The sequence below is a fragment of the Limulus polyphemus genome, unplaced genomic scaffold, assembly GCF_000517525.1.
Source record: "Limulus polyphemus unplaced genomic scaffold, Limulus_polyphemus-2.1.2 Scaffold2591, whole genome shotgun sequence".
Classification (NCBI taxonomy): Eukaryota; Metazoa; Arthropoda; class Merostomata; order Xiphosura; family Limulidae; genus Limulus; species Limulus polyphemus.
The window spans coordinates 75,535-86,165 of NW_013668201.1; the positions used below are offsets into that span (position 1 = coordinate 75,535).

General features: G+C 30.3%; 1 protein-coding gene across 7 annotated transcripts in view; it reads left to right on the forward strand.

Annotated features, from left to right (window-relative positions):
* The first annotated feature begins 672 nt into the window (after window positions 1–672).
* LOC106467377 (zinc finger protein 883-like) overlaps window positions 673–10,631 on the forward strand; it is an 18,641-nt gene continuing 8,682 nt past the window's right edge. The window contains exons 1-5 of one of the 7 annotated variants that reach the window (XM_022395554.1): window positions 673–1,004; window positions 1,725–1,922; window positions 5,273–5,396; window positions 6,882–7,048; window positions 8,683–8,789. In XM_022395554.1, the coding sequence (XP_022251262.1) occupies window positions 6,937–7,048; window positions 8,683–8,789 (219 nt within the window). In that variant the 5' untranslated portion in view covers window positions 673–1,004; window positions 1,725–1,922; window positions 5,273–5,396; window positions 6,882–6,936. Of the gene's footprint in view, window positions 1,005–1,074; window positions 1,228–1,724; window positions 1,923–5,272; window positions 5,397–6,881; window positions 7,049–8,682; window positions 8,790–10,631 lie in introns of those variants that run through there. The other 6 variants (XM_022395553.1, XM_013927727.2, XM_022395551.1 and 3 more) reach the window with 6 other exon arrangements.

Below are 10,631 nucleotides of genomic sequence, written 5' to 3' on the forward strand. Positions count from 1 at the left end.
CTTTAGCGACACAAGTCCTTACTTAATAAAACTGGTTTATTCTTTCTGAATATAACTTTACCGATACACTTATTTCAACATTCGCGCTAAAACAAACGCTATAACGACGAACGTTAACTTCAACAATACTTCCTGACTGCAGTTCAATTACTCACTACCTACACACACTGTTGTCCCGTCACGTTGTGAGCGTCTTATATATATATCAGACAAACATATATCTAGTAAATGCTAGGGCATTCACGAAGGTTCGAGAGAAGTGGCGTGACACTAGTTACGTGATCTCGCCGACGCAACAATATGTAGAGATTAAGGAGCACTATCGATGGCATACATGACATTATCTAAGAAAGATTGAAATCAGCTAGTAATAAAGTGAAAAGCCTCTATGATGTTTATGCCAATCAAACTGAATTCTGTCAAAGTGGCATGTTATGACTGTACAATACTTTCTTGATATATATATATATATTCTGTCTCGCACATATCACTGCCCAAATTGCCTTTCGCTTAATACCAGAACTCGCCATTTGAGCTGGACGATTAGAGGCAAAATATACTCAGAAATGCTATTTTACATATTGATCATATCGCTTCAAAAGTAACGGGATAGGCGTTTAACCCGTAATATTGTGTTGTTATTATTCGTGTGTGTGTGGTAGCATTAAAAGTGTTTTTCAAAATTAGTCAGCTAGTGACACTGATAGTAAAAATTTGAAATCGGTAGTGGATTTATGGAATTTATTTTTGACGAGGAATTAAGAAAGTAAATGTAATATCAGTAATACATAAATTTTCTTCCGAGCACGTGTTGAAAGCTTACTCCACAAGTTTTTGTTTAGTATTGACAATGACATACAGAGCCATTTTGGATTTAGTAATTTAAATCAGTAATTACTAATACTAAAAGTACGCCAAAAATTAGTATTAGTACTAATCGCAAAACTTTACTGCGCGCTAAAACTTTATTTTTTCAGAAGTCTCACTCAAACACATTCTTAAAAGTTGGTAGCCCTTTTTGCAAATTATGAATTTATTTAAAACCTTTCTCTCTTTAACTCTATCTAATTCTAAGTCCTAACTAGGTTTTAGTGCATAGATAACCATGGTGCTTTGTAGTGTAGATAAAATAGTGTAACGTACAAATAACATACCCATCTATCATATGACTATAAACTTAAAAGACTGCGAAGGCAAGGTTTTAACGAATTAGGCCCGATGTATGAGGTATGATGAGATAACCCTACAAATATAAGTTGTTTAGTCTGTGCAGTACTTGTAAGTTGTAGGTTAATATGAGTATTCCGTGAATTTTATAAATACTAAAATAGCATTAAAGTTTCAACTTTGATTAAGACTTGTAAGAGTAAGAACAGCAACTGAAATTTAGTTTGTGAACATTGCATCACACAACATAATCTTATTTTTATGAAGTCAACATTTGAGTTTAAAAACACTTCAAAAACTGGCAAAATTTGTGTTCTAGATATGTTTTACTTTTAGTCCTAAATTCTGTGATGAGTTCTAAGTTGTTTTTTTCTTCTTTAGGCCTTACTTTAGCCTAACCTGAACAGAAGCCCAACATTGTATAATAATTTATATGCTCAGTTTGGCATAATATTAATACTAACATTAACAATATGATAAAATCTAATTTTTAGTCTGTACTTAAGTGTTGGTTTGTTTTGAAGTTTTATTAGTACATCAGTTATTGTTTTATGTAGATCAGGTGTCCATGCTTAGTATAATGTCAGTATGGTGGCCTCTGGGGAACCTTGGGTTACCATGTTGTCTAACACGGAGGAAATCAGCCCAAGATGGAAATGTAGCTGGCAAAAGCTCCTGTACTGTGTGGTAATGGAATCATACCCATAAACGAAAAGTATGTGAAACCTATCTGATACAGCTGGATCTAATCAAAAGTAAGGTTGTGTAGAATGGATATCACAGTATTATTCCTATACTTTAACCATAATGGGGAAACTAGATGAAGTTGATGAGAGTGATATGGATGTTGACAAAGTACTTAAAGCTTTATAGATGTTGTACATCAGCTGGTTATAAGGCAAAAAGAGGGAATGGGTAAATCTTTGTATAAGGGATGAGCTTGTTGGAACTAAAACATAGAAAATGGGAATGGTTGAATGTTTTTATCAGTTACAGTCAAGTACTTCGAGGGTAGATAGTTTTAAATCACATTTGGGACCACTACGTGGTTTTGGGGAAACATACAACCTGGAGCATTTTCTATATGTCTTCTTTTTTTTTTTTACCTCGGAAGGTTTCAAAAGTGACATCCGATATAACTGTGTATTTAATGACCTGTGACCTATAAAGTATTAAATATTTTACCCACCCCATTCTCCTCTACTTTTAATTACTGAATAATGCAACTTTATCACAGAATTTTTTCTATAACTAAATGGATGTTTTTCAACAATATATTTTATAAGTTTTATTAATTTTGTAAATTCATATTTATAAGTACGAAAAATAATTTAAATGTTTAGTTATTTTATTCAGTAACAAACAGTATAAAACAGAAAAGTAAACAGTAATTTAAATGGGCACATAAAATAATATAAAGATTTTATATGCTATCAGTTTGTAGAGGTAAACGGATTTACTTTTAGAATATTTCAGTTTCTCCACCTAAACACATTCTACTTTAATTAAATCGAATGTGACTAATTCTGCTGTAGTCTTATCTTATGACAAATTTTTATGACCTCTGATTATATAGTTTACACAATAATTATGTATATTTTAAGGATTTAATTAGAATTATTATGTGGTTTTGAAGTATAAATTATTACAAACTATTATATTGATGCATTAAATATCCCTCTTAGAGATAAAATAGCAGCCCCCAGATGCTTTACTTGTTGAATACCTCCTGAATTAACTTGAATGCTAAATAAATTATATATTGTAAGACCTCCTTAAAAAGTATGAAGAACTCCTTCATGGATTTAGGGATAGAAATAGATATATGGTGCTTTTGAGAGTACTCCTTAGGCCTAGATGTGGGAATGAATTACTTATTATGAAAGATAAATATTAGATTTAAAGATAATAAGCTTATTCACTATTATTGTAATGTTAGGAGTATTAGGAATAAAATGGTTCTGATCAAAGCTCAAACTAAAATGGAATATTATTATATGATGGGAATTATGAAACTTGATTAGATTTGGAGAAAATTGATACAAAGAATTATTTTGAAGATCCAGGTTATAAGTTATGTGATGGTAATAGACATTGAAGAGAGGGTATGAGGTGAATCTTTACATAAGGCATAAGCTGCAGCCTGTTGGAATTGAAGACAAAAAATGGTAGTTAAAAGTTGATCTGTATGGGTTACAGTCAAAGGATTGAAGGGTAGTAAAGTTTTTTTTTTTTTTTTGTCTTTTCTTACAGGCCTCTTGGTCAAAAAGATTATGTCAATGAGACATTGAATAATCAGGTGAGAGTTGTTACTAATGAGAATACTGGTGCAAAAATCTTGAAAGACATTAAGTTTAAACACATTGATGGAGATTGTATGTAGTCAAGTAATGAGATAGAGAGCAAATTTTTTTGACGTGATTCACGATGTTTTCCTATATCAAATGGTTAGAGAGAGCCAACCAGAAGGGATGCCATTTTAGTTATTGTTAGCCACTAATAATGAGTTGAAGTTGGAGAATATTTAGGGAAGAATGATAATTGAATAATTAGGTTTGAAGTTTTTCTACACATTGAGAAAAGAAAGTGAAATGTTTGTTCCTAATTTTCAGAAAGCCAATTTTGAGGACATGAGATAATATTAGTGAATTTTGGTAACGAAAGTGAAGATGATGTGGGAGAGATTTTAGATATAAATTGTTTTTAATTTAAGTTAGGTATGTTCCCAAGAAAGAAGACAAAAAGATAACAGGGAAGTCCAACTCTAATCGATTAATTACATATATGGACATAAAGGAAAAATCAGGTATAAGAAGTGTAAATTGAGATATAGGTTGGAAGATGTATAGAACTATAGGAAAGATATTACAAAATCAAGAGAGTTTATGAGGAACAGCTGACTGATAACATTAAAACTAACAGCAAGGAAGTTTTATAAGTATATTAAAGGTAAGCAGAATGCTACAATTGGGGATTAGACCTCTGAAGAATACTGATGGCAAGGTTGTTGTTGAATATCTGAGCTTTTTAATGTTTTTTCTCATTTTTCCTTGCAAGATATTATGTTAGCAATATTTCTAATATTGGGCAATTGTTGGGAAGTGCTGGAATAAACCTGAATCATGTATTATTCCTTTGGTGATAAGTAAAAAGATTGAGAAGTTAAAAATAAAGCACCAAAGCAGGACAATATTTTTTTTCCCCCCAGGGAGTTCAGAAATCAGATATGTGATCCTTTTATTTCTGATAGGTTAATAGACATGGGCATGTGCTTGAGGATTAGAAAGTTGTAAATGTTACTCCACTTTAGAAGGGATGGTAAAGGTTTTTCAGCTAGTCTTATTTCTGTAGTAGAAACAAATCCTAGTCTGATGAAAGAAGTTTGGCACAGTCATTTAATGAAATATAATAAAAGAGAACCAATATGAATTTAATAAATTAAATATTGTGGTACTAAATCTGCTTTTTTATGAAGGATGTTACATGTTATCTGGATCATGGAAAGGGTGTACTTAGATTTAAAAAACAAAAACAAACTTTTAAAAAGGTGCCACTCAGAATATGAAAGCCCCATCATTGGGGTTAGGGATGAAAAACTAGTTAATTGGATTATAGGGTTGCTGGGTGAGAGAAAGCAAAATGTTATTAATGGAGCCAATGAAACAGGATTCTTTTTAATACGGGTGCTTCAGGGGTAACTGTTTGAGCCTGTTCTTTTTTTTATTTACATTAAATATATTAGTAGAGGTAAAATCAGTTTTTATTAAATTTTACTGATGACATTAAGCCCTTGGGTATTTCCAACTGAACCCAGAATGACTTAGATCAAATATCCTATAATTATAGTGAATGGGTTACATATTTAAAATAAATGGGAACCCACTCAACTTTGCTGAAGAAAAGGTTCTGGACATAGCAGTAGATAAGACATTTAAATCAATTGAAGTCTTTTTTTGCTAGATGTAAAGCTAATTTAATTTTAAGATTTGTTAATAGATACATTGATTACAAGTTAAATGAGGTAATTATGTTTTTACACAAATCACTAGTTAGGCTCACTTGGAATATTTTGTGCAGTTTTAGTCTCAAATTTTCTTTTTGTAAGAAAGGAAATTGATTTATTGGAGATAGTCCTGAGTAAGGTCACTAGGGTGATACCTGGGAAGAAAGGATTTTCTTATGGAAATAGGATAAGATCTCTCAACTTATTTTCTCCTGAAAAATCAAAGGTGAGAGGTGATCTTATTGAAGTTTACAAGATTGTGCAAGGGATTGTTAGGATAAAAGAATTGATTTCATTATACTATATTCTAAAGATAAGAGGATGAGAAGACACAAGTCTGAGATTTGGAAAAGACAAACTAGGATCCAGTTAAGACAGTTATATTTTTCTAAAGTGATCGTTTATAGAATGAGATGCTATTGGGCTTAGTGAAGGCTGGCTGGCACCTTCAAGAATTTACGAGGGGGGGTAATAGATGGTTTCCTGAAAATTAAAAGGGAGGGATTTAATTTGTTTTTACTTTTTCTTTGGTCCATCGTTAACTTTGTGTTATGTTAAATTGCCATCTAGAGTGGCAGAGACTCAACTTTACAGAAGTTTAAGAAAAGGACTGATGCATTTTTGGGGGATCAGGGCTGGATATAGTGATTAGTGTTCTGTTTGTTGGGGGAACTTTGAAGTTGGGACATCCTCCATGGGCCATAATTTATGAATTTTAATGCTGTCAATAACAACTTTAGGAAACTTTCATTTTATGCAATATTATTGGAAAAAATTAAAGAAATGGTCTAACTGTGTTCAAAAATAAAATAGAGTTATATTATAAATGCTTCCTTATGTTTTTGTCAAATTGTGCAGTAGCTAGTGTAATATAAGTCTGGCTACCTGAACACTTACAACTAGTCTGTTTCATACTCTTTATTACTGCAGCATATAAATATGTTAGTTCAGGGCTTTTGTGTGCAGAGCTGTTAATAAAGACTGTGGAAGGCTATAAAATGACATTAAAAACTGACTGATTCAAATACTTGTACTGTTAGCTTTTTAGAACAGAAAGGAAATGTTAAGGTCCATCAGCTATATGTTTGTTGGTGTATTAATTTGAAATACTATGTAAATAAGTATGGTAAAATATGTACATGTACAAGCTGATTAAAGAAATCTGATACAAATAGCAGAAAATATCAATATTTGTACTTAAAAAGTAATTAAATTGTTTTTAGAATTTGATTACATTTATGTAGAGAACAAATTATGGTGCAATTTGTTTTTTTTTTTGTTTATTTATTTTTAATGAATTACTTCATTGTAGTGTTGACTTGAGGATATCCAGTTGGAAAAATAATAATAGATCAATCTTCAAATGTTTAATAAATTTAAATTCAAAAATAATATTAGAACAGGAAGATAGAGTTCAGTAGGTGTATCAGGTTCCTACTCTAGTATGATTTAAAATTTCAGATATAGTTCACTACTTTTAAATCATCAATTTTGTGTAGAGTACATGAAATTGTCATTGAAAAGACACAAACAAAAGAAGATTTATCATGAATAGTATCCAAATTTTTACTTGCTGTATATTCATTGCAAAATGAACTACAAAATGTCAAAAAGTATAAATATTAATGTCTGAGTATCTTGACCAGTGAAAGGCTTTAGTTTATTTTTGTTTTTTACAAGTTCTAATAATTCTTTATTCATGTTTTGGCAGGCAGGGTGTAAAGTTCCAATAGACACGTAGAAAAAGGCCATACAGTAATGTAACCATGGAAGTAGTGAAGATGAAACTTGAACCTTTGTCTGATGAGGAACAAAATGCTTTGTTGCAAGTCAAGTTGCTGATAAGTGAAAAAGAAACTGTTAAAATTTCACTTAGTAGTAGGTTCTTTTTTTAACTTAAAACCTAATATGTTAAGTCCTGGATACTAAGCCTTTGTAAATTTTCAGTTTTGGCAGTTATGATAGTTTTCAGTTTCTTGTTCATAATTCATACAAAGCAGCTCCAGTTACTTTAGCATATTCCATTTGATGAACAAAAATTCTAGAAATTATTTATTTTTCAATCATATTGGTATACTGAGGATTAGGTTTATTGGATAGATTGATGTTATTGTAATTAGGCATATAAACATTAGTTGGCAATGTAAGTAGACACTTCCTTAAAAAAGTAAGCTTTTAGTGAAAATACTTCAACATATAGCTCGTCATTCAAAATTTCTCATAGTCATTCTTGTCATCTTTTTTGTTATTTATTCGTTGTGGGACAATCAAATTGTTGATATTTAATCAAAGCCTTAAGCGTAGACTGTGATAGAAAATGATAAACTTCAAATCATAATCATTATCTAAACTTACCTGATGATGACAAAACCTTGTCGAAACGTTGTACATTTGCTGTTATGTTAAACTTATATTAAAGTTTTTCTTCATTACCCATTCAAGCCGTCTCCAGCCATTATTGCTCTCAAAGTGGGTTCCTCGTCATCGAATTTAAACTTATGTATTTGTTTCATTACTGAAAATCTTGAAGAAAGTGAATTTAGTGCTGACATAAAGAATGATGTTTCTTTCTATGCTTTTAAATTTTTTTTACAAACTATTGTTTTAATATTTTTCCAACAAACAACATGTAGTTGCTTATTTATATCTGTAATGAAGCAAAAGCTGTGTATAGTTTGACACTGGTTTCTATCCATGATATGATAAAATCATAAGCATTGACAAAAACATCTTACTTCAGCTATAAAACAAGGCTGGTGTTGTTACTTCTTTAGTGTGTTATGCTAGAATGTTTTCTATAGCTTTTACTTCCTTGTTTTTAATAAAATATAAGAAAACTTTAGATATTTAGTTTTGTTGAATTCACAGCCTTTTAAAATCAGTAAGTTAGGGCCTTGAAAATGAGTTTAGACCTGATAAAGGTCCTGGAATTTTTTATTCCATTATCCTGTGCAAATCATGTTTACAGCTCTATGAAATATATATACACTGTATTTAACATAAAAATTTAATCATTATACACAATAAGATTTCTGTGGTTGACTTTATAAGCTAATAAACCTCTACTTTTCACTACTAGTGGAACAAATTACCATACTATTTATTGAGAAAGTACTAGCCTTGTTCATAAATATTATTGAATAAAAGAAACATTGAAAAACATCTAATCAGAGTTTGAGAAAAATTACAGGTGTGTTTTATACGTTGTAGATGTTAGCTTAGGAAGACTCGTGTTTTGCTGAAGAGATTATTGAAGAAGTTCCTAAATTTTAAATATTTGGCTAATTAAATAACAGTATCAAAACATGTAGCTATATCAGTTTAACCCAAAAAAAAATCAACAAGTCTAAATTAATAGTCGTTGAAGATTACTCATTTCGATGATAAAGGTTTGTTATTTTACTATCCTAATATAACCTTGTAAGGTGTGATAGCAAGGGCTTATAATGCATGTTATTTATTCGAGTTAGTTTTTAGAGAAAATTAATATATCATTTATATCTGATCAATAGAAGAAGTTGAATCCTTAAAAGATGAATCTTCACCTTCATTTATCGAGCTTGGAATAGGTAAAGGGAAAAGAGAAGAAAAAAATTATGAAGTAACTGAAAATACTGAGGTAGTGTATCAGTTAAAGTTCTTAGGTTTAGTTTTAAAGAAATTCAAGTACATAATGTTGAGAGACTGAGTATTGTTTTCGTTTTTAACGATTCCTGGATTTCTTGAGCTTTAAGGCCAATTTATGTTTACTGAAATGTTGTCAATACTGGTGAGACACCAAGTAGATGAACTAAAATATTACAACTGTTGAATTAGTATTATTGCAACATTGTTGTCAACTCTATAACATACATAGATTTTACAGATACTTCTTCCTTTTTGTGAGCTTTCTTAATATTAAATAGTTCAGTATTTACTTTATGCCTTCATTTGTAAATATGGTAAAATTGTGATTGGGAAAGTTTCTCTTTTTTCAAAATTAGTGAGTGAGACAAGGTACAAACAGGTGCTTGAGTCATGTAAACTTTTATTATTTGAGAGAGCATACTTCTTGTTATGTATGTGTGTGCCCAAGTAATTGGCTTGAGAAGTGTTTCATGCTTTGCATGTAGGTGTGTGGGTATATAGCTGCATTAAACATACAAACTCTGTCTGGAATTATTGATACAGTATTGCAGTAATGTTTTTTGTAATGAACACTATGACGGGTTCCGTGATACAAGAAGTGCTGGAAGAGTTCCATGGATTCAAAAGGTCGAAAACCACTGATGTATATTAACACTTTCAATACAGGCTCAGTCAATTTGACCGACCATGAGACCTTTTTTGTACTCATTTAAAATCTTTATAGATTTAATACTTATAACTTTCAATATAGTAGGTATATCTTCACGGAATTTAGCAGTCTTTCAGTTAATATTACAAGTCTTTCACATACAAAAAGTCATATTTCTTAGTGAAGTATTTTTAATAAAATAAAATAATTTGTTCATGAATATATTGAGTATTTTCATGTTAAATTAAAAACACTTTTCCTTATCTCAAAAAATTTCAAATTTCCTTCATGTAATCCCTAAAAACCTCCTAAATGCAGTTCAAATGTTTTTTTTTCAGTAAAACTTTATAGTTTATCTATTATTTTCTCTACCATATCTCAAAATGGGATCGGTCATTTTGACCGACCTCATAACCACTAAAAAAAAATCTAAATAAACCTAAAGTAACCTTTTTTCTTTCTAGAATGACTTCAAATTGTAACATTAAACTACTTTCATTTATCCTAAGTGTCTGTAAGTTTGTAACATTATACATCTATTTGTAATTAAATTTTATTGTTTTATTGACCTTTGAACCATGTCTAACTACAATCTGCACCATTATAAGTTTAAATTACTTGAGGAACATGCAGCTCACATTATGTTATCAAATTACATTACCCACAAGCTGCTCATGTGCGTGCCTTGTGAACCATTTTAATTATATCAATATTATTATGTATTTTACTAATCTAGTCTTAAATAACTTAAAAAGATCCATAATTACAGATTTTATTACTTTTACAAAAATAAAGAATGAATATGAAAAACAAGAAATAAAGTACTTGCCTAATCTTTTTTTTGCTGTTGGGTTTCGATAGATAGTAATACACTTAATATGTTTTATTTAATTAAATATTACACTGAAGAATATAGACTAATAATGTGCAAAAAGTAGACAAATTCACTTACCTCTCCACATTTTTATGGTTTTCTATGCGACAAGAGCTGTTACAAAGTCATCCAAGCTGGTCATCAACTTTCCCATGGGAATGAATCTTGTACTATGAAAGAAATTGACGATATTCTGTTCAGAATACAATGTTATACAATACATCATTTGATAAATGAAAACCTTGATTTACTATTGGTTATAGGTAATATATAATAAAACAGAAGAGAGAACTATCAAAGAATTGTGAAAG